The sequence below is a fragment of the Elephas maximus genome, chromosome 7 (genome assembly GCF_024166365.1).
Source record: "Elephas maximus indicus isolate mEleMax1 chromosome 7, mEleMax1 primary haplotype, whole genome shotgun sequence".
Taxonomy (NCBI): Eukaryota; Metazoa; Chordata; class Mammalia; order Proboscidea; family Elephantidae; genus Elephas; species Elephas maximus.
In genome coordinates, this window is record NC_064825.1 from 69,278,460 (window position 1) to 69,302,360 (window position 23,901).

Below are 23,901 nucleotides of genomic sequence, written 5' to 3' on the forward strand. Positions count from 1 at the left end.
ACATTGTACCAAAAAGAATTGGTTGATGTTCAGTCATTTCAGGAGGTAGTATATGATCAAAATCCAATAGTACTGACGGAAGACGTTCAAGCTACACTGACGACATTGGCAAAAAACAAGGCTCCAGGAATTGAGGGAATACCAATTGAGATGTTTCAACAAATGGATGCAGTGCCAAGAAATTTGGAAGACATCTCTGTGGCCAACTGACTAGAAGTGATCCATATTTATGCCTATTCCAAAGAAAGGTGATTCAACAGAATGCTGAAATTATTGAACAATATCATTAACATCACACATGTAAAATTTTGCTGAAGATCATTCAAAAATGGTTGCAGCAGTACATCAACAGGGAACTGGCAGAAATTCAAGCCAGATTCAGAAGAGGGCCTAGTGTGAGGAATATCATTGCTGATGTCAGGTGGGTCCTGACTGAAAGCAGAGAGTACCAGAAAGATGTTTACCTGTGTTTTATTAACTATGGAAAGGCATTTGACTATGTGGATCGTAAAAAATTATGGATAGCATTGCAAAGAATGGGAATTCCTTTGTGCTCATGAGGAACCTGTACATAGATCAAGAGGGAGTCATTCAAACAAAACAAGCAGATAGTATGTTGTTTCAAGTCAGGAAAGGTGTGTGTCAGAGTTGTATGCTTTCACCATACTAATTCAACCTGTATGTGGAGCAAATAATCCTAGAAGCTGGACTATATGAAGAAGAACGGGGGGCATCAGGTTTGGAGGAAGACTCATTAACAACCTGAGTTATGCAGATGATACAACCTTGCTGAAATCAAATAGGAATAAAGCACTTACTGATGAAGATCAAAGACTACAGCTTTCAGTATGGATTATACCTCAACATAAAGAAAACAAAAATTCTCACAACTGGACCAATAAGGAACATCATGATAAACGGAAAAAATACTGAAATTGTCAAGGATTTCATTTTACTTGGATCCACAATTAACACTCATGGAAGCAGCGGTCAAGAAATCAAAAGACATTGCATTGGGCAAATCTGGTGCAAAAGACCTCTTTAAAGTGTTGAAAAGCAAAGATGTCACGCTGAAGACTAAGGTGCGCCTGACCCAAGCCATGATATTTTCAATTGCATCATATGCATGTGAAAGCTGGACAATGAATACGGAAGACCAAAGAAGAATTGAAGACTATGGTGTTGTCAAAGAATATTGAATGTTCCATGGACTGCCAGAAGAATGAAGAAGTCTGTCTTGTAAGAAGCACAGCCAGAATGCTCTTTAGAAGCAAGGATGACATGACTTCATGTACTTTGGGCATGTTATCAGGAGGGGTGAGTCCTTGGGAAGGATATCATGCTTGGTAAAGTAGACCGTCAGTGAAAAAGAGTAAGACCGTCAACAAGATGGACTGACACAGTGGCTGCAACAATGGGCTGAAGCATAACAATGACCATGAGGATCATGAGAATGACATGGGACCAGGCAGAATTTCGTTCTTCTGTACATAGGGTCACTGTGAGTTGGAACCAACTTGATGGCACCTAATAACTAGCAACAACAGAAGCTAAAATATACCATGAAAAATTGCCTCTTAGAGCCATATCCTGAATTCAGACTTCTAGGAGTTCTGGTGGTGCAAATGGTTAAGCACTCCGCTGCTAAACAAAACGTTGGCTGTTCAAACCCACCCAATAGCTCCATGGGAGAAAGACCTGACAATCTGCTTCCATAAAGATTGCAGTCAAGAAAACCCTATGGGGAAGCTCTACTCTGTCGCTTGGGGTTGCTATGAGTCGAAAACACTTCAGTGGCACTCAACAACAACAAGGAGCCTCCTGAACTGTGAGGAAAAAAAAAATTCTGTTCTTTAAAGCCATCCACTTTTGGTATTTCTGTGACAGAGGCACTAGGAAATTAAGACACCAGCTTAAATTGGGGGGAAGAATTTATTTTCTAGAATAATAAAGGGGAAGATGAATTTGGGGGCCAATTCACTGTCTCTTCCACATATTTTAATGTGTAGTCTTTTAAAAACGCAGTATTTTATCTTATCTCACTTGGAAAAAGGTCATCTAGGTGGGCCTACTCAACAGCATGTGAACTTGATATTCTTGTTAAATGAATCGCTAGAAGAAGGAATGTTGATTTGTGTGTGTTGTTGTTGATAATAAGCTTTGTAGTGAGAAAAAAATATGAGGCCAGTATGTCAGAGTGGCCTGTCCTGTCTCCTTCCACCCCTCAGTAAAGGTAAAAGGAAGCAAGGAATGAATTAAGCAAGAGAGAGAAGGGAAATGAAAGGAAAGAAAAGGAGAAAGCCCACTGGAGTATACAAGGAGAAAGAAAACAATAATAAAAGAAATAATTTGAGTACAGTGTAGTCCCAACCAACATGAGGGTTAGATTCCTGAAGCACCATGAAAAGCAAAAATCACATAAGTCAAAATTATTCCTTGAAAATCTTTTGAAATTCTACAAAAAAAATACAACACAAATAACCAGATTTAATCTAGACTTATTTATGCATCCCTCTAGATATTTTTGTTGGTGGGGAAATAGAAACAAATTGGCATTTCTTAGTATATTCAGCACTTCTCATTTTTCCTCCACCACTGGAAGAGATCGATGTTCCCTTAATTAAGTACCAGATAAAAACATGGAAATGACAAGTGCCAAATACTCACTGTAGGATGGGCTGAGGGAACTGACAGTCTCATCTCATGCTCACTCAGGCATATACATTCATCGAATGGAGTGACGAGTGGCCCAAATTATTTAAAATATTATTTTTTATCTCTTTCTCTCACCATCTCTTTTCTCCCTCAACAGTGTGCAGTTGTGTTTGATGACACCAAATGTACCTCCCCTGGAACACCTATAGTGACAGGGAGCTCATTACCTCACGTAGAAGCCTTTTGTGTTGTAGTCCAGCTCTTGTTAATATAAAGCTTCCGATTTTACAGGTTGTTGTGGCTGACCTGGAGTTAAGACTAAGACAGGGCAGAGTAAGGAGTTAGGTGACACGACTGGAGGTGCTATGTGAGGCCTGTGTAGACAAGGCTTCCAACTTGCATAGAATGCTCAAAGGTGTCGTGCAAAGTTCAGGGACACTTAAACAGGGACCTACCCACATCTACTGATCTGTTTGAGACCCAGGAGACCTGTGGGACACAACTTGAACCCTATCTACTATTCAAGTTTAGATATTTGCAAATGTGTCTCATGGGCTGGGTGAGGGAGGAGAGGGGCAGGGAAAGGTCCAAGAACAGGTCATCCTGTTTGGGATAGCAGTGTAAGAAGGTAGGCAGGCTCAGAAGCAGGACCTAAGAATTGAAGAGAATAGCAATTTTAGATGCCGGGAAGGAGCTCTTCTGATATCTGCTCCTCATTTTTCTCTTCATCCTCTTCTGCTGTTCCAGCACCAATACTGCCCTTTAAATTTTCCCAACACACCAAGCTCATGCCTACCCCAGGGTCCTTGTACTTGCTTTTCTCCATGCCTAGAGCGTTCATTCCCAGACCTTTGCATGGCTGACTCTCTGTCTTTTAAGTCTCAGCTGTTATCCTTTTAAAGATACTTCTCTGACCACCAAATTATGTTTTCCATCCCTTTAGCCTGGTTTCATTTCTTCGTAGCCCTTAAACACTCTTTGGAATACAAGCTCTATGAGAGCAAGGACCTTGTCTGTTTTATTTGCCATTTTCCCTCTAGCACCCAGACATAGTAGCCACTATGAAAAAATTAATGTATCATTTAAACCCCAAGAAGCCCCGGTGCGAGACCACCCCTCTAAGAGAGCTGGATGGGAAAAGGGGGAAGTAGTTCTCCCTCAACCAGAGCACCAAGGGATAGGAGGCAGAGGGCAAGCAGAGAGAAAGGATGCCTGGTGCCCTGAGGGCATTGGCGAGAGGGTGAGATCAGGCAGCTGGCCTGGGTTCAGGGTGAAAGCTGCTGGAAGGGGAGAGGCCAGCAGTTTGTGCATGGTGGAAAGCTTGAACAGTGATGGTTCAGAGGTAAAGAAGAGAATAACAGCAGACAAAAGAGCAAATGGAAAGGACTGACAACTTCAGACATAGGCTCTGATTTTATGGATAAGTAGGGCAGAAGTTCTACCCTCAGACTAGCGGGGACTGTTGATTCATCAAACCAGGATACCAATTAAAGTGACTTTCTCTGGAACCAGCATTGGGTGGGGTCATTTGTTGTGGTTCTCCAACCTAGCTATTCATCAGAATCACTTGGGAAGCTTTTGAAAAAGTAGCTTCCTGGGCCCTACCCTGACAAAGGTGAGGATTCTAGAATCTATATATTTTCTTTCTTTTCCTTCTTTTTTGCTTAAATCAAGATGATGGGACACAAAGAGAAGGTGGCCAAAGGATGGTAACTTTCCTATGAGCATACTTCTCCATCACCACCTTTCCCAGCCCTACCAATCACATACTTTAGAACCTGGTCACATCACTGCCTTATTCAGCTACAGTGAAACACCAGTGCATTGGAATGGCCTCAAAGCCAACAGTTGATAGCATTATCCCCCTGCCCTGGCAGTAGAGTGATCGGGGAAGGAGAGTCCTGAGCTTCCTTTAGGTGACAACACAGACCTGTGAAACCTGAGCTAGAGCTGAAGTAATCATACTTCTTTGCTGCCAAAGTTGGCCTTCCATGTAACTTCTGGAGCTCTAGTGGCCCAGTGGTTAAGAGCTACGGTAGCTACGGCTGCTAACTAAAAGGTCAGCAGTTCGAATCCACCAGCCCCTCCTTTGAAACCCTATAGCGCAGTTCTACCCTGTCCTATAGGGTCGCTATGAGTCCGAATTGACTCACAGTAATGGGTTTGTAACTTCCACATATCAGTCCAGGTTCTGGCTTTTGGCATTAATCAAAATAAGGTCTCCCCTTTGCCATATGTCAGCCCTTCAGGCATTTGTGGACACATAGCTATTATGGCTTCTTTTCTGACAAAAAGTCCATTTCTTCAACCATTTCTTATAGGATACTGTTTCTTGTTCCCTTATACTTTGTACTCCAGATGTGCTTGGACCAGGGCAGAACATGGCAGGGTAATTATCTCCCTTGTTAGGGACACTGTGTTTGGGTTAAGCTTGCCAAGTCTAATGTTTGCTATTTTGGCAGCTGTGTCATTCCTGGGATCACACTGAGCTTGCAGCCAGCTCAAACTCCTGCAATTTGCTGGAAAGGCCTGTTACCTCTTAACCTATGCTGGTGTAACTGTTCCTTGGGCATAACATAAGATTTGGCATTACTCCCCATTAGATTTAATCCAGCATATTTGGGTCCATCCCTGTAGCTTTAAACCATTTATGAACCTGAATTTTGTCACCAAATGACTTATCCAGACGATCTAGTCTTGGAAAATCCACAGTTTTGATAAACAGGCCTTGTAAGTCTTTATCAAAGAAGTTTATAAGAATGTTGAGCAGGTGAGGGCTTAGGAAAGAGCCTTCTGGCATCCCTTAGCCTTTCTCCCAGGGTGACTTCTAGTTAAATAGCTCTGAAGTCACCTGATCTGCTGTCATCGCAGTGATATTTACATATCTCCTGGTCAATTTTGTCACATATACTCTTCCCTTAATCTGCTGATGATTTGTATAGTCTAGGCAAAATTATTTTCTTTCTTTGCCTCAAAATTAGTCAAGGCTCTTTCCACTGCAAGCCATAGGAGCCAAGTCAAACTAACTAAAGCTAAAAAAGGGAATGCATTGATTCCCTTATTTGGAAAATCCAGGGGTGGCTTTTTCCAATCTGGCTTCAAGCATAAATGGATCTAGGAACATAAATGGGATCATTAAGTCTCTTTCTCTTCCTTTCCCTCTATCCTTTTCATTCCTCACTTCCACTTTTGCTGTCTTGCTCCCTTCCATCCTTTATATCTTGGCTGTGTTTCTGTGTATTGTCCTCATTCTTTCTTACTACAGATAAACAACCTTCAATGAAAAGCCTTTCAATTAGTTCTGTGACTAAAAGAAAAGTTCTTTTTCCTCTAACTCCAAACTGAGAAATACCAGAGAAGGATTCCAATTGGTCCAGTTTGGGCCACATGCTAAGGGGAATGGGTATGGAGATTGACTGGATCTGTGTCACAGTAAACTTTTGTGATCTGGGGTTCCAGCGGGGAGAGAGACTATGATTGGCAGCCCCAATGATAGCATGGTTAGAGTAGGAGAAGAAGTGGGGGTCCTAGACTGTCTCTGTCCCCTAGAGTCTCCTTCCTGCATCCATATTCTCAGCCCCATTCTTTTGGCTATCTATCTCCAATTCCCCAGGCACGTCCTTCCTATCATTCCTCTTTCTATCCACATATCTTTCAGCTCAGGACCCAATGCATCTGACTTCCAGCTATGAGGTAACACATGGGGAAAAGAATAAATTTTATTAGGCTGCTGCAATGTGCTTTATATATACTATCTCCTTTAATCCTCATGACAAATCCATGAGATGATAATTATGAGCACTATTCTACAGAGACATTTATTTTTAGTATATTTTAATAATTAAACAAACATTTATAAATACTTGCTATTACAGATGTGTTGATTAATCAGTTGGCATAATAACCAAACCAAAAAACCAAACCTGTTGCCATTGAGTCAGTTCTGACTCATAACAACCCTGTAGGACAAAGTAGAACTGTCCCATTGGGCTTCCAAGGAGCGCCTGGTGGATTTGAACTGCTGACTTTTTGGTTAGCAGCCATAGCCCTTAACCACTATGTACCAGGGTTTCAAAACAGTAGGTGGTAAATACTATCATCACCATTTTACAGATGAAGAAATGAGACAAAGAGAGATTAAGTAACTTGACCAAGTTTACATATCTAGTAAACAAAGGAGAATTTGAACACAGGTCTGATAGCTACATCCATATGCCACAGTGCCTCCCCAGATAGAAAAATAGCCCCTAAGATTTATATGCGCATGATCTGTAATTTGGAATGAAGATATTTCATCTCTGTCTAGGAATGTGTCAGCTGGGAGCATTGGCTGAAGAAGATCATCTGGGGTAAAGGCATAATCCAGTCCCAGGATGCAAACTGCTCACCTATGGACTGTTAGCCCTCCTCGACTATCACCCAGTCCATCACCAGCAAGTCTTCCGCCTGATCCTGGATATATGACCTGAATTATTGTGTTAGTTTCTAAGTTAAACATGGAAATGGAAGCTCCCCAGAGCTCCAAAAGTTGTGCTGAGTAGAATGGTGACCGCTGTGGTTTACTTATGTTCCAGAAGTTCTAATAACCCCATGTTACATGTTAAGGCAGAAGCCAAAGTCTGTTGAGGTTGAAGTCTTGGGCACGAAGCCTGGAGCATCTCAGTAACACATAGCTTGTCGGGGTGTGCAGTGGAGCTGGGATCTGGCTCAAGACCTTCTCATTGAGACTGGGATTTGGATTATGAAATCCCAGAAGCAGTGGGGAGGGTGATGACATTGGACAAGGTCCAACAGGCATTATGGGTATAGAAGGTGAATTGGGTAACAATTCATGGGAGTTTCTGTTAGATGATTGACACACCAAGGTTTGGGGGCCAGAAAGCTATTTGGGAATTAGTTATGACTGGGGCATTCACATGGCAAGCCTATCCAAGAACGGGGAGAACCCTGCCCTGCGTGGTGATTCGAGGCCAGGTTCCAGTGTGAAATATCAGTTCTCGTAAAAACAAAGCAGGCCAGAGAGACCTTTGCCCTTAAGATGGGTTTTAGGGCAGGGCTGTAATCCAATAATCACAGAACTTCCAGCCTGATCTTCCTAAAACATAATCTGAACACGACGTTCTGTAGCTCAAATCATCAGTTCCTCCGTATCACCTCCAGAGTAGTATTCACACTTTTTAGCAAAGTATCAGAAGTCTTTGACAATCGACTCCCTGCTTACCGTGCTTCCCTAATCTCTTGACATACACCCCACCCCAGCTTTCAATTTATGAAATATAGAATTACGTCTGGTTTCCAAAGCCAAGACTGCTTCATCATGCCTTTCCCTCTACCTGGAATGCTGTTCTTTCTCTTGACTGCTGAACAAACTTCCTAGTCTTGTTCAACTTTCAGCTCAAATGCCACCTCTTCATTGAAGCCTCCTCTAAGTCCTCCAAACAAAAAACAAACTGTTGCCACTGAGTCAATTCTGACTCATAGTGACCCTATAGGACAGACTAGAACTGCCCCATAGGTTTTTCAAGGAGCAGCTGGTGGATTCAAATGCCGATATTTTGGTTTGTAGCCATAGCTCCCAACCATTGCGCCACTCCCAAGTACACTCAAATGTTCCCTTCTCTGGGATTCCAGAGCGTCTCTTTCAGACCTCCATGTTATTTCCCATCACGTGTTATAAAAATGATATACTCCTGAATCTTTTCCTTCCAGCTATTAGACTCTGTGCTCCTAGAAGGCACAGTCCGAGTCTCTTCTCTCTGTGTCTCCAGGTACCTAGCACTGGGCTGGCACAGAGCAAGTGCTCAGTAAATAAAAAGATGAGGGAGATTGGCAGATTATACATGGTAACCCACAGGAAATTTAGAGGAGGAACCAGAGCAGGAATGTGTAAACTATGCTTTGAAGACAAATGAACTTTTTTTATTCATTCATTCATTAAACAAGTACTTTTTTGAGTACTTGGAGCCCTGGTGGTACAGTGGTTAAGAGATATGGCCACTAACCAAAAGGCCGGCAGTTCAAATCCACCAGCCCCTCCTTGGAAACCCTATAGGACAATTCCACTCTCTCCTATAGGGTAGGTACGAGTTGGAATCAACTCAGCAGCAATGGCAGCAGGTCATTTAGTACTTGTTGAGCATCTACTATGGGTTAAGAGATGTTATCTGCTAGAGATACAGTGGAGTTCAAGACAGATGTGGTCTCTGCTGTCATGGACCTTACAGGTTATTAGAGGGCATGGACACTGAACAAAAAATAGCATGAATAAATGTTTAATTAAAATTGGGTGAGAGTTATTCAGGAAGAATAAAGGAGTGTTGAAAGGATACATTGTGTAGGGAGGTCTTCACAGGGGTACTCTAACTTTGGTATGATGAGTTGCAAGAAGACTTCTTCCATAATAAGGACTTGCCCAAATTCCCCCATGTCTTGGCTTTGTAGGGCTACCACAACAAAGTATCATGAAGTGGGTGCCTTTGAAGAACAAAAATTTCTTTTCTCACAGTTCTGGAGGCTAACAGTCCAAATTAGGGCACCTGTAGGACTTTTTTCTCTGTCAACATTAGGGGAAGAGTCTTCTCTCAGTTACCATAGCCCCAGGTGTTTCTTGGCTTTTCTTTGCTCTTTATAGATGCTTCAGCCTCCATAGTCATGTGGTATCTTTTTTCCTGCTGTATGTCAGCCTCTTTTTATAAGACACTACTCATAAAGAATTAGGACTGGGACCCACCCAACTCCTGCATGACCTCATTTGACCCAACACCCCATAATCTGGCCCTATGATGATCATCATCAGAGCCAATTGTCTCTGTTGAAATCCTCCCAGTCTCCTTCATTAGTATCTACCACAGTTTTTCTTTGGAGATTCAGTCATTGCTCCTGAGAACTAGTGCTTTGAAACTCATTGTTGGTTAATTAGCCCACTGAGCATCATCATTGTCACCATCCTTTCTTGAGCCCTTTCCACGTGCCAGGCCCTGTGCTAAATATTTTATTTTTCTCTACATTCCTATGAGAAAGGGAGTATCACTAACCTCTTTTTACAAATGAGAAAACAGGAAGGTTAAGTAATTTGCCAGAGGCCACATAATTAATAAATGGTAACTCTAGGGTTCTAATCCTAAATCTTTCTCTTAATCATTTCCCCTATATATGCTCACAGGATTGCCCCCAAGTGAACTTTTATTTTCTTTTAAATCCTTCATAAGCATTTTTCTTGAATTTTTTGGGTCTCTTAATGGTCTCTCTTGAGAGGCACTTGGGAGAAGTCATTAGAGAGAAGATTCTATTATTTATGCCAAGCAGTCATCTTTAGTCATTACTGGAACTCCAAACATGCTGCACATTTGTTCCTTTCAGGAGGAAGCCATATAATGGGGCTCTCTGGAGGGATAGGGTCTCCTCTCTGCTTTCAAATTATACTGTGTAATAACATTATCACCTGTGATAACTATAGATTGAAACTCTACCCTGAGTTCAGCCACCAGAGCCTCCATCCTGTGAGTTGTATTCATTAGGGTAGAGTAAAACCTCAGTTTTCTAGAACCTATAAGAAATCAGCATTCTGGGAAGATAAGCCTATGATTAACCCTTTAAGATCACTGCAAAAATGTACAAAAAGATGGCTATTTATCATTAATAAACACCATTTAATAATATTTTTATCAAAATATAACTGACAAACAAAAAAGTTCAAAAATCACACAGCACAGGGAATTATTATCACATGGTGAATACACCAGTGTAACCAGTACCCACATCAAGAAATAAAACATTACAGTAGCCTCCAAGAGGATAGAATACTTAGGAATAAATCTTACCAGAGATGTAAAAGACTTATACAAAGAAAACTACAAAACTCCTCTGCAAGACATCAAAAGAGACCTACATAAGTGGAAAAACATACAATTCTCCTGGATAGGAAGACTTAACATTATAAAAATGTCTATTCTACCAAAAGCGATCTATAGATACAATGTAATTCTGATCCAAATTCCAACAACATTTTTTAATGAGATGGAGAAACAAATCACCAACTTCATATGGGAGGGAAAGAGGCCCTGGACAAGTAAAGCATTACTGAAAAAGAAGAACAAAGTGGGAGGCCTCACTCTACCTGATTTTAGAACCTATTATACCGTCACAGTAGTCGAAACAGCCTGGTACTGGTACAACAACAGATACATAGACCAAATGGAAGAGAATTGAGAATCCAGACATACATCCATCCACATATGAGCATTTTATATTTGACAAAGGCCCCAAATCAGTTAAATGGGAAAAAGCCAGTCTTTTTAACAAATGGTGCTGGCATAACTGGATATTCATCTGCAAAAAGATAAAACAAGACCCGTACCTCACACCATGCACAAAACGAACTCAAAATGTATCAAAGACCTATATATAAAATCTAAAACAATAAAGATCATGGAAGAAAAATAGGGACAATGTTAGGAGCCCTCATACATGGCATAAACAGTATACAAAACATTATCAACAATGCAGAAGAGAAACCAGATAACTGGGAGCTCCTAAAAATCAAACACCTATGCTCATCCAAAGACTTCACCAAAAGAGTAAAAAGACTACCTACAGACTGGGGAAAAGTTTTTAACTATGACATTTCCAATCAGCGCCTGATCTCTAAAATCTACATGATACTGCAAGAACTTAACTACAAAAAGACAAATAATCCAATTAAAAAATGGGCAAAAGGTATGAACAGACACCTCACTAAAGAAGGCATTCAGGTAGCTAACAGATACATGAGGAAACGCTCAAGATCATTAGCCATTAGACAAATGCAAATCAAAACTACAATGAGATTTCATCTCACTCCAACAAGGCTGACATTAATCCAAAAAACACAAAATAATAAATGTTGGAGAGGCTGTGGAGAGACGGGAACACTTACACACCGCTGGTGGGAATGTAAAATGGTACAACCGCTTTGGAAATTGATTTGGCACTTCCTTAAAAAGCTAGAAATAGAACTACCACATGACCCAGCAATCCCACTCCTTGGAATATACCCTAGAGAAATAAGAGCCTTTACACGAACAAATATATGCACACCCATGTTCATCACAGCACAGTTTACAATAGCAAAAAGATGGAAGCAACCCAGGCACCCATCAACGGATGAATGGATAAATCAATTGTGGTATATTCACACAATGGAATACTACACATCAATAAAGAACAGTGATGAATCTGTGAAACATTTCATAACATGGAGGAATTTGGAAGGCATTATGCTGAGTGAAATTAGTCAGTTGCAAAAGGACAAATATTGTATAAGACCACTATTATAAGAACTCAAGAAATAGTTTGAACAGAGAAGAGAATATTCTTTAATGGTTACAGGATGGGGGAGGGAAGGAGGGTGGGAGAAGGGTATTCACTAATTAGATAGCAGATAAGAACTACTTTAGGTAAAGGGGAAGACAACACACAATACAGGAGACGTCAGCACAACTGGACTAAACCAAAAGCAAAGAAGTTTCCTGAACAAACTGAATGTTTCAAAGACCAGCATAGCAGGGGTGAGGGTTTGTGGACTATGGTTTCAGGGGACATCTAAGTCATCTGGCATAATAAAATCTATTAAGAAAACATTCTGCATCCTACTTTGGAGAGTGGTATCTGGGGTCTTAAATGCTAGCAGGCAGCCATCTAAGATGCATCAATTGGTCTCAACCCACCTGGATCAAAGGAAAATTAAGAACACCAAGGACACAGGGTAATTATGAGCCCAAAAGACAGAAAGGTCCACATAAACCAGAATGTACATCAGCCTGAGACCAGAAGAACTAGATGGTACCTGGCTACAACTGATGACTGCCCTGACAGAGAACACAACAGAGAACCCCTGAGGAAGCAGGAGAACAGTGAGATGCAGACCCCAAATTCTCATAAAAAGACCAGACTTAATGGTCTGACTGAGACTAGAAGGACCCCGGTGGTCATGGTCCCCAGACCTTCTGTTGGCTCAGAACAGGAACCATTCCCAAAGCCAACTCTTCAGACAGGGGTTGGACTGGACAATGGTATGGAGAGGGATGCTGGTGAGGTGTGAGCTTCTTGGATCAGGTGGACACTTGAGACTATGTTGGCATCTCCTGCCTGGACGGGAGATGAGAGGGTTGAGGGGGTTAGGAGCTGGTGGAATGGACACAAAAAGAGAGTGGAGGGAGGGAGCGGTCTGTCTCACTAGGGGGAGAGTAATTGGGAGTGTGTAGCAAGGTGTATATAAGTTTTTATGTGAGAGACTGACTTGATTTGTAAACTTTCACTTAAAGCACAATAAAAATTAAAAAAAAAAAAAAGAAAGAAAATATGACCAGCATCCCTGAAGCATCCCATATGCCCCCTCCAAGTCAGTACTCCCTCCCTTTGCCCCACAAACATAACCACTATCCTACCTCTAGCTCCATAGATTACGTTGCCTGGTTTTGAACTATATACAAATATATATAGATGGAATCATGCCATTTATATTCTTTTGTCTTTGTCTTCTTTCAATGGACCTTATGTTTGTGAGATTTGTGTATGTTATTGTGTGTATGTAGAAGCAATATTGTTCATTTCTATTGCTATAAGGTATCATTATGTGAATATGACACAATTTATGTATCCACTCTACTGCTGATGGACGTGTGAGTGCTTCCAGTTAGGTGCTATTACAAATAATGCTACTATGAACATTCTTACAGATGTCTTTTGTTGCACATATGTATGTGTTTCTGCTGGTCTAGGCATGCCGCTGCTAGGCCATAGAGTATAGGCGTATGTTCAGCATGAGTAAACGTTGCCAAAGAGGTTTCCAATGAAAGCTGCTACTTTTCACTTTCATTAGCAGTGTGTGAGACTTCCAGTTTTTCTACTACCTTCTCAATATTTTATATCGTTAATTCTTTTAATTTTAGTGATTCTGGTGAGTGTGTGGCAGTATTGTATTCTGGCTTTAATTTTTATTTTCCTTTTGACTAACAAGGTCAAGGGCACTTTCATAGGTTTATTGGCCATTTGGATATCTTCTTTTGTGAAGTATCAGTTCTTGTCTTTTGCCTATTTTTTCTATTGGGTTATCTGGGTTTTTTTTCTCATTGATCTGAAGAAGTTCTTTATATATAAAAGTCAGTTGTTGGTTTAGGAAATGCAAATATCTTCTTCCACTCTGTGGCTTGCTTTTTCACTCTTAATGATGTCTTTTGATGAGCAATAGTTTGATATCATTCCATTTATTTATCTTCTCCTTTATTCTCAGTGCTTTTTTTTTTAATTTCCTATTTAATAGCTCTTTCCCATTCCAAGGTCATTGAATATTATCCTGTGTTATCTTCTAAAAACATTATTCTTTTTACATTTAGCTTTACAATTTACCTGGAATTCATTCTGTGTATGATGTTAGATGAGGGCCAAGACTCACCTCTTTTTGTATGGTTATCTAGTTGTTCCAGAACCATGTACTGAAAAGACAGTGAAAACAGAACTTGGCAGTGCATCCATTATCATAAACTAGTTTCCATGTATTTGTGGATTTTTTTCTGGAGTCCAAACTGTTCAACTGTCCTATTTTTCTTTCTTTACTGTAGTACAGTGATTTAATTTCTGTAGCTGCTTAAGTCTTGATATCTAGTAGTATAAGCTCTCCACCTATGCATTTCTTTCTCAAGATTGCCTTGGATATTCTTGGCCCTTTGCATTTCCGTTTGTAAATATATATATATATATATATGTTGGAAATTATGGTATATTCACACAATGGAATACTACACATTGATAAAGGACAATGATTAATCTGTGAAACATTTCATCACATGGAGGAATCTGGAAGGCATTACACTGAGTGAAATTAGTCAGTTGCAAAAGGACAAATATTGTATGAGACCACTGTTATAAGAACTTGAGAAATAGTTTACACAGAGAAGAAAATATTCTTTGATGGTTACGAGAGTGGGGAGAGAGGGAGACGGGTATTCACTAATTAGATAGTGGACGAGCGATTTTAGGTGAAGCTAAAGACAACACACAATACAGGAGAGGTCAGCTCAACTGCACTAAACCAAAAGCAGTTTCCTGAATAAAATGAACACTTTGAAGGCCAGCGTAGAAGGAGCGGAGACTTGGGGACCATGGTTTCAGGGGACATCTAGGTCAGTTGGCGTAATAAAATCTATTAAGAGAACATTCTTCATCCTACTTTGGAGAGTGGCATCTGGGGTCTTAAACGCTAGCAAGCAGCCATCTAAGATGCATCAATTGGTCTCAACCTACCTGGAGCAAAGGAGAATGAAGAACACCAAAGATACAAGGTAATTATGAGCCCAAGAGACAGAAACGGCCATGTAAATCAGAGTCTACATCATTCTGAGACCAGGAGAACTAGATAGTGCCTGGCTACAACCAATGACTGCCCTGACAGGGAACACAACAGAGAACCCCTGAGGGAGCAGGAGAGCAATGGGATGCAGACCTCAAATTCTCATAAAAAGACCAGACTTAATGGTCTGACTGAGACTAGAAGGACCCCAGTGGTCATGGTCCCCAGACTTTCTGTTAGCCCAAGATAGGAACCATTCCCAAAGCCACTCTTTAGACAGCGATTGAACTGGACTATGGGATAAAAAATGATACTGGTGAGGAGTGAGCTTCTTGGTTCAAGGAGACACATGAGACTATGTGGGCAGCTCCTGTCTGGAGGGGAGATAAGAGGGCAGAGGGAGTCAGAAGCTGGCCAAAAGGACATGAAAATAGAGGGTGGAGAGAAGGAGTGTGCTGTCTCATTAGGCGGAGAGCAACTAGGAGTAAGGTGTTTATAAATTTGTGTATGAGAGATTGGCTTGATTTGTAAACTTTCACTTAGAGCACAATAAAAATTTTAAAAGTCGAGATTTTGATTCAGATTATACTAAATCTATAGATCAACTTAAGGAGAATTGATATCTTTAAAGTATTGAGCCTACCAGTCCATAAACACTATTTAGTAAATTTAATTGTGTATCAACTCTGCGCTAATCACTGTATTGAGCTCAGCTGTGGTCCTTGCCCTTGAAGGACTTCCAAGTGGTTAAACAAACAAACACAAAATATAATTAATGCAGTAATCTCATCAGTGATAATACTAATAGCTAACATTTAAGTCCTTATTATATATCAAGCATGTTTTTAATTGCTTTACATGTATTAATTCATTTTAAACCTCATTGTGATTCTTTGAAGTAGATGCTATTATTACACCAATTCTAAAGGTATTTTTTATTTCAGAAGTGTCCAGTAAAAAAGAGCACCCAGGTCTTCATGAGAAGTCAGAGGACAAAAAGGAAAATTTAGCTGATTTCTGAAGAAGTTTGCCATGAATGGGGGAGGTGTAACATTCCAGGCACCTGAGTAACATGTGAAAAACATGAATAACATTCAGGGTGAAATGTTATGGCCTTTTGGGGAAAAAATTTTTTTTTAATTTATTTTTTATTGTGTTATAAGCAAAAGTTTTCAATTCATGTTAGTTTCTCATACAAAAACTTATACGCACATTGTTATGTGACCTTAGTTGCTCTCCCTACAATGTGACAGCACTTTCCTTCTCTCCATGCTGTAGTTCCCATGTCCATTCAATCAGCTCCTGTCCCCCTCTGCCTTCTCGTCTTGCCTGCAGACAGAAACTGCCCACTTAGTCTCATGTATCTACTTGAGCTAAGAAGCACAGTCCTCACCAATATCATTTTATGTCTTGTAGTCCTATCTAATCTTTGTCTGAAGAGTTGGCTTTGGGAATGGTTTTAGTTTTAAGCTAACAGAGAGTCCAGAGGTCATGTCCTTTGTGGTCCCTCCCATCTCAGTCAGACCGTTAAGTCAGGTCTTTTAACTAGAATTTGAGTTCTGCACCCGACTTTTCTCTTGCTCCATCAGGAACTCTCTATGTGCTCCCTGTCAGGGCAGTCATTGATGATAGCTGGGCACCATCTAGTTCTTCCAGTCTCATGCAGATGGAGCCTCTGGCTTATGTGGCCCTTTCTGTATCTTGGGCCTATATTTTCCTTATGTCTTTGGTGTTCTTCATTGTCCTTTGCTCCAGGTGGGTTAGGACCAATTGATGCATCTTAGATGGCCGCTTGCTAGCTTTGAAGACCCCAGATGCCACTCACCAAAGTGGGTTGCATAACATTTTCTTTTAAACTTTGATATGCCAACTGACCTATATGTCTCCTGAAACTGTAGTCCCCAGACCCCCACCCGTGCTACTCTGTTCAGGAAAAAAATTTTAAAAACTAAACCCATTGCTGTTGAGTCATTTCCAATTCATGGTAACCCCATGTGCATCAGAGTAGAAATGTGTTCCATAGGGTTTTCAATGGTTGATTTTTCAGAAATAGGTCACTAGGCCTTTCTTCCGATGTGCCTCTGAGTGGACTTGAACCACTAACACTTAGGTTAGCAGGTGAGCGCATTAACCATTTGCACCACCCAGGGATTCCTTTTTCAGGAAACTGCCAGTGAATCCAAGGACTGAAATGTAGGGTGGCAGGAATACAGATAGGAGTGACTGAAGCTGGAGAGGCAGAATCTGAGGATCTTTTGTTTTTGGAGTTTGGGCTTTATCCTGAAGGCAATGTTGCGGTGCAGGGATTGACTGTCTGTCTTAGGTTGAGTTCTCCAGAAGCAGACCCTCAGGTGAGGATTTGGATGTAAGTGATTTACTAAGGAAGTGTTTGAAGGGAAAATTAATAAGAAAGTGGGAGGAGCAGGGCAGGGAAGGCAAGGTCCTTCAGGATAGTTTCAGTCTGATCTTGTAGAGGCATTTTGGAGTGTAAGTTGTCCTTCAGAGTTGCCCTCATCTGATACAAGGGCGCTCGGCCTTTCATACTAGGCAGAGCAGCCTCTGATAACATGAGGACAATCCTCCAGAAAAAAAGTCACAGGTGCTGGCTGCTGAAGGCAAAGGCACTTCAACATCAGGGTTACATAAAAATGGAAAAAAGGAATTTGAGAAAATCTGAGTGGAGTACCTACACTGTCTACTACTTTTTCTCCTACTCCCTTTCCTCCAAAATTGTCTTATAATGACCTTCAAGATCACCGTACCCTCACCCTACACAACACTAAATTGCTTTTGGGCTCTCTGTCTGTCCCTCAGAGATCCCAGCTCTGTCTCCTAACACCATAACCACTGTTTTCTGCTTGACACTGAGACGCACCACACTTTTTCATGTTACCATGCTTTTTCCTCATCCTGTTTTCCTTACTCTCTATTGGACCTTTTATAGACATCACTCAAATTCTCTGTTACTTTTACAGGATGAACTGACTAATACCAGCTTGGTATTTACGATCTTTGTGTCTTAAAGCTCTTCTCTGAGATATCATTGTGTTTGGTGGCTCATGGACTACTGCTACATTATCCAAGATGATGGTTTTATTCTTTGGAATTTCATTTTCAAGGTTGAAACTAGGTTGAATAATTTGGAAGTCTAAATTCCTGTCTCCAACAGGGGCTTTCTTAAAATCACATAAATATTATATGTTAAGTGAATTGACTTAAAAATTAGCCAATTTTCATGGACTACTCATACCATGATGAATATGTCCATTGTATGAAGCCATGAGTGAAGTGCTAAACTGGGGAGGGTGAGAGGGACTTGAGTTCTTGCCCTAAGTCAGCCTCTGGTGGCTTTATGATACTGGGTGTCTCTGTTGACCTCACCTTGTCTTGGTTCCTTGTTTGTGAAACTGGGAGACTAGATTGGAGGATTCTTGGGATCCCTTGAAACTCTAATAGCCTATAATTTTGTGTCTGAAGGCATTATCACTTTAACGATGGCTGTAAAGTAATTGAAATATCAATTTACATCAATTTCAAGAAACTTGAATTGAGCATCTATTAGATGTCAGGCTCTGTGCTAGGTGTTAGTGATATAAAGAGAACTGAAACCTCACCCCACTTTTGTATTATTAATTCACAGTCTAGTAGAGGAGGCAGGTAAAGAAAGAATTGCAATTTAGTGTGAAAAATTACAACAAGGATATATATCACAAGCGAGTAGCATGACCACCATTGCCTGGCTGAAAGGCCTGTGAGCTAGATTTCAATGGAAAAAGCAGTTCTCTGGGTAGATGTGGGAGGAAGACTGTGATGTAGAGCCATAATTCTAGCTGGTGTAATAAACAGACCCCCACAATATAAGATTATTTCCACTTCAAGCAAAGTACAGTATGTTTCTGGTTAGTGGGTGATTCTCTGTGTGGTTATTCAGGACTCCAGATTTCCTTCCATCCTTCTCTTGTGGCATCAGAATCTTCTGGTTCCTCTGCATTCAGCTGACAGGTAGGAGAGTAGGAGTGAAAGATCACGTGGAACGTTTCTGAGGGCCAGGCTTGAAGGTGACATGCATCTTGGTGTCTATGCTGGCAGAACTTGAGCACAAGTACACCCAGTTGCAAGGGAGCCTGGGAAATGTAGTCTAACTGGGTGCCCACAAGAAAAAGGAAATGGGTTTTAGAGAATACATATCAATCTCCACCACAAAGAGCATCCTATGTGCTGTGAGCAGCTAGATTTCCCCGGGGCCAATCTAATAGAAGTATAACATTTGCTCTCAGGATTGGAATATCTGACCAGGGACAACCTTCATCAAATTGTGGTTACCAGAGACTGAGCTCACCCATCCTTGAATGGTTTAAGAATTCTCACGTGAGAGTACACTTCAGGCATTTAGCAGGTTCTGAAATGTAAGATGGAGCTGGGTAGAGAGGGGGAAAGTTTCCTACTCAACGAGACAAGCCCCTCACTGTCCACTGCCCCACTGATCCTCAGGTCTGGGTTGTTGATGGAGAACTCACATCCATCCCACTCGACAAATGGAAGACAGTTGAGCCCTATAGTTATAACCTGCTTTCTTCTCTCTCCACAGTGACACTTTCAGCTGCTCCTCCCTCCTACTTCAGAGGATTCACATTAATTGCCCTCAAGGAGAACAGAGAGGGTGATAAGGAAGAAGATCATGCTGGAACCTTCCAGGTAGGACCCCTACTAGGCTTATCCAATGGCCTTTCTTGCCCTAGTAGGTAGAATGGAAGTGGAAGATGGGCATTTTGAAGAGTCTGAGTCAAAGGAGAGGGCCAAGTGCCTAACATGGCTTTTCATGCATGTTCCAAGACCATTGCCCAGGTGTGTCAGCTCCATTTAAATGATCCATAATGGAGTAGACAGCAAATGCCTCAAACCCATTTTAAGACATTTAGAGTTGACCACCAGGCAGGGAAGGCTTGCATTGCCCCAGAAGATGATGGGGCTCTTCTCTGAGCTCACAGTACATTTTGGCAGCTGGCAGTCCAGTGTGGTGGAAGCGCTCGAGCTCTGGCTAGGCCTGGCAGTGTTCCCTGCACCGTAATTTCCTGATTGACTGGTTATTCTCAAGTGTAAACGGAACAAGAGCTCAGGACCGCCAGACTGGAGGGAGTTCAAAGCACAGGAGAAAGACTATTAAGGGAATGAAGAGATTGATTTATGAGGGAAGATTAAAAGAATTAAACATGCTTTGCTTGGCTAAATGAACAGGGCCGAGTTTAAGAGGTGGTAATGGTCTTCAAATGTCGTCCTCACAGAACTCCCTCCTCAAGGGGAGGCTTCGTTTGACTTCGTACAAAAGGGCACAGCAAGACGAAAGTGGGTCAAGAGAAGAAAGGGAATCTTAAAGGCAAGAGCCCTGAAACTGAGTCATATTTCACTGTGGAATATTCTTCCAAGGGAAGTGGCGGGAAGGAACATCACCCCCTTTTAGAGGTTTAGAAAGAGGCAGGCAAGTTGTCAGAACATGTCCAGAAGGACCAGGGCGATCCTAGGAGGAGGCCTGGCCAAATTTGGTGTAACCATTTCTCATCTCAAATTTCCATTGTTCTGGAATTCATTTTTATCTGGCATTTTCATACAGAGAAGGAAAAAAAAAAAAGAATAAGAAACTCAGGAAGAAGAATACTTACATTTGTAGTTGGTTACCGGGAACTCTGGATTTGGCCAAGGACCCTACCCCAAATATCTTCCTCAGCCAAAGGCATCTTTTGATGCTTCGTGGCCGGGTTGGACTTGTTCATCTCTGTGATAAAATATTTCCATTGTTTGGGACACTGGGCTTCTGTTCTACTGGAACTCTTAATTCCATGCTCACTGTAATGTTCCTTTATGCTCCTGGGTGGTAGGAGCTTCTTGGCATGTAGCTGAAGAAATGAACCAATAATAATACTGACTACGGCTAATATTTGTTGGATAATTACCATAGCTAGGCACTATGCTAAGTGCTTTACCTTATCTTAGTTTAATTCTTAAAACAACCATAGTAGATAGGAACTATTATCCTCATTTTACAAAGAGATCAGGAAATTGAAACTAAACCAAAAACCAAACCCGTTGCCATGGAGTTGATTCTGACTCGTAGCGACCCTAAAGGACAGAGTAGAACTGCCCCGTAGAGTTTCCAAGGAGCACCTCGCAGATTCCAACTTCTGACCCTTTGGTTAGCAGCTGTAGCACTTAACCACTATGCCACCAGGGTTTCCAGATTGAAACTAAAAAAACCCAAATTGCCATAGAGAGATTAAATCACTTGCCCCCCCGCTCCCCAAAAAAAGTAGCTAGTAAATAGTAAGGCCAGGACACTCTATCAGGTGTCTGATTCCAAAGACTATTGCTTCTCTATAACAGTGGACAAACTCCTGCCACAGATGTGTTTGGATAGTGCATCAATAAGGTTGTCATTACAGAGAGAGGAAGATTCATGCAAGCACTCAGCTCATAAAGTATTAAAATATAATCTCCCAGGCCTTGTTGTGCTAATTTATCTGGAGATGTGGGTGATTTACCAGATTCAGGCAGCTGAGAGGCCTTGGTACCTAAATGATAGGAAGAGTGAACCGGTTCAGTCACGGCCAGTGAAGCGAAATCGGAACAGACCTGAATTTTTAAAATTTCGGTGAAGTGAAACGGGAAGAATTATGGGTCAAAGCCCAGGAACAGGAGAATCGGAGGAGGCTTACTCAGCCCTTTCAGGAGCCTGATTCTTGAGATTGGATTATCGCCAGGACTATGGAGAGCAACACACATTCAAAGTGGTCGTCATCTTTGAGTGTGGCACTGATGTTTCTAATTCTGCTGGTCAAGAGATTTGGTTGCTATGTAACGCACATGCTGCCCTTGTTTTCTAATGGGGAAGTTAAATTTCTTGCACAATTTTTCCCATTTCACTTATCATTCCACTTATGCAGATTTTAACAACTTGGGTCCATTTGGATTTCACTTCCTTGGCCGTGGCTGAAGCAGGCAGAACCAGTTTGAATCCTTGTTCCAAGAAGGGAAAAAAGAAGAGAGTGGGAGAAGAGAAAGGAGAAGTGTGATCTTAATCTTCACCAAAGACAAAATTGATCTGATTAAAAATGATGCTTAGAGTCAGGCCTGATGAGAGCATGTCTTTTTTCTTTAATGCATTTTAATAAGTTGATAGTTCTCTCTGATTCAATGTTGTTTCTGCTCAGCTTAATCCTGGTCATTGCAACTGATAGGTGAATACAGGGCCCTGCTCACAGTGGACCAAAACAAACAAACTTCCATTGCCATCGAGTCAATTCCTACTCATAGCAATCCTATAGGACAGGGTAGAACTGACCCCTAGGGTTTCCGAAGGGTGGCTGGTGGATTCGAATTGCTGACCTTTAGATTAGCAGCCTGAGCTGTTTACCACTGTGCCACCAGGGCTCCCATTCACAGTGGACCCACCAAACCAAACCCACTGCCGTTGAGTCGATTCCGACTCACAGCAACCCTATAGGACAGAGTAGAACTGCCCCATAGAACTTCCAAGGAGTGCCTGGTAGATTTGAACTGCTGACCTTTTGGTTAGCAAACATAGCACTTCACCGCTACACCACCAGGGTTTCCTCACGTGGACAGTGGGTAAATATTTGTTGAATAAATGAATGAATGACTCTTTTTTTTTTTTTTTGGACTAGCATCCATAACTCAGTCCTGTTTGGGACTGTTTCAGAACTCCTATCTCTGAATGCATCCATCCTTCTCCCTTCTCTTGGAGCTTCTGACATCGTTTCTTGCTACATCAAACTTGTTCTCAGACTGTGCACTCTGCATCAGAAGCATCAACGCCACCTGGGAACTTGCTAGAAATGCAAATTCTCAAGCCCCACCCAGACCTACTGAATCAGAAACTCTGAAGGCGGGGGCCCGCAATCTGGTTCTTTTTTTTTTTTTTTTTTTGTACTTTTATTTATTTTGTAGTTGCTTTTTAGAATATACACACCAATTCAACAGTTTCTACATATATAATTCAGTGACATTGATTACATTCTTCAAGTTGTGCAAACCATTCTCACCTTCCTTTTCTAAGTTGTTCCTCCCCCATTAACAAAAACTCACTGCCCCCTAAGGTTCCTATCTAATCTTTTGAGTTGCTGTTGTCAATTTGATCCCATATAGATGGTTCTTAAAAGGGCATAATGCTCAAGGCAGACATTTTTTACTAGTTAAGCTAAACTATTGTTTGCTTTTAAGAAGACTTCGGGGGACATTTTTGGTTGAAGTTTTAAAGATTATCTCAGGACAATAGTTTCAGGGGCTCATCCAGCTTCCGTGGCTCCAGATAGTCTGGAGTCCATGAGAATCTGAAATTCTCTTGTGCATTGTCCTCCTTTTGATCAGAATTCTACTACGGATTCTGCTATTCAGTAATGGGCCCCTGCTGCTTCTTCTGGTCTCATGGCAAAGGGGACAGTTGTTCATGGAGGCAATTAGCCACGCGTTCCATATCCTCCTCCTGTTCCTGACTCTCCTTCTGCCTCTGTTGCTCGAGGTGAATAGACACCAGTTGCTGATTTAGATCCCCACTTCCCCCCAATCTGTTTTAACACGCCCTCCAGGTGATTCCGAAGGATGTTCGAATTTGAAAACTACTGTTGTAATGGATACCAACCTATTCAACATGAAGTCTTCCATCATCACATCGGTGCATCTGTCTGTTCCTATCTATCCTCTCATTGCTTCCACCAGCCCTAGAGAGATCAAAGCGAGAAAAAAAAATGTGAAAATGCCTAGCCTATAATAATAATGACAGCTGACACTTACATAATGCTTGGGTGCCAGATACTGTTCTAAGCGGTTTACATTTGTAAACTCCTTTAATCCTCAGAGCAACACGGTGAGGTAAGCATTATTATCCTATTTTTTACAGATGAGGAAGTTGT

At 41.4% G+C, this 23,901-nt stretch overlaps 1 protein-coding gene across 2 annotated transcripts in view; it reads left to right on the forward strand.

Moving 5' to 3' along the window:
* The window catches only part of SPON1 (spondin 1), a 353,087-nt gene that overhangs the window by 11,422 nt on the left and 317,764 nt on the right, over positions 1 to 23,901 (forward strand). For both annotated transcript variants that reach the window (XM_049890475.1, XM_049890474.1), the window contains exon 2: positions 19,569 to 19,675. In XM_049890475.1, coding sequence (XP_049746432.1) covers positions 19,569 to 19,675 — 107 coding nt within the window. The remainder of the gene's footprint in view (positions 1 to 19,568; positions 19,676 to 23,901) is intronic.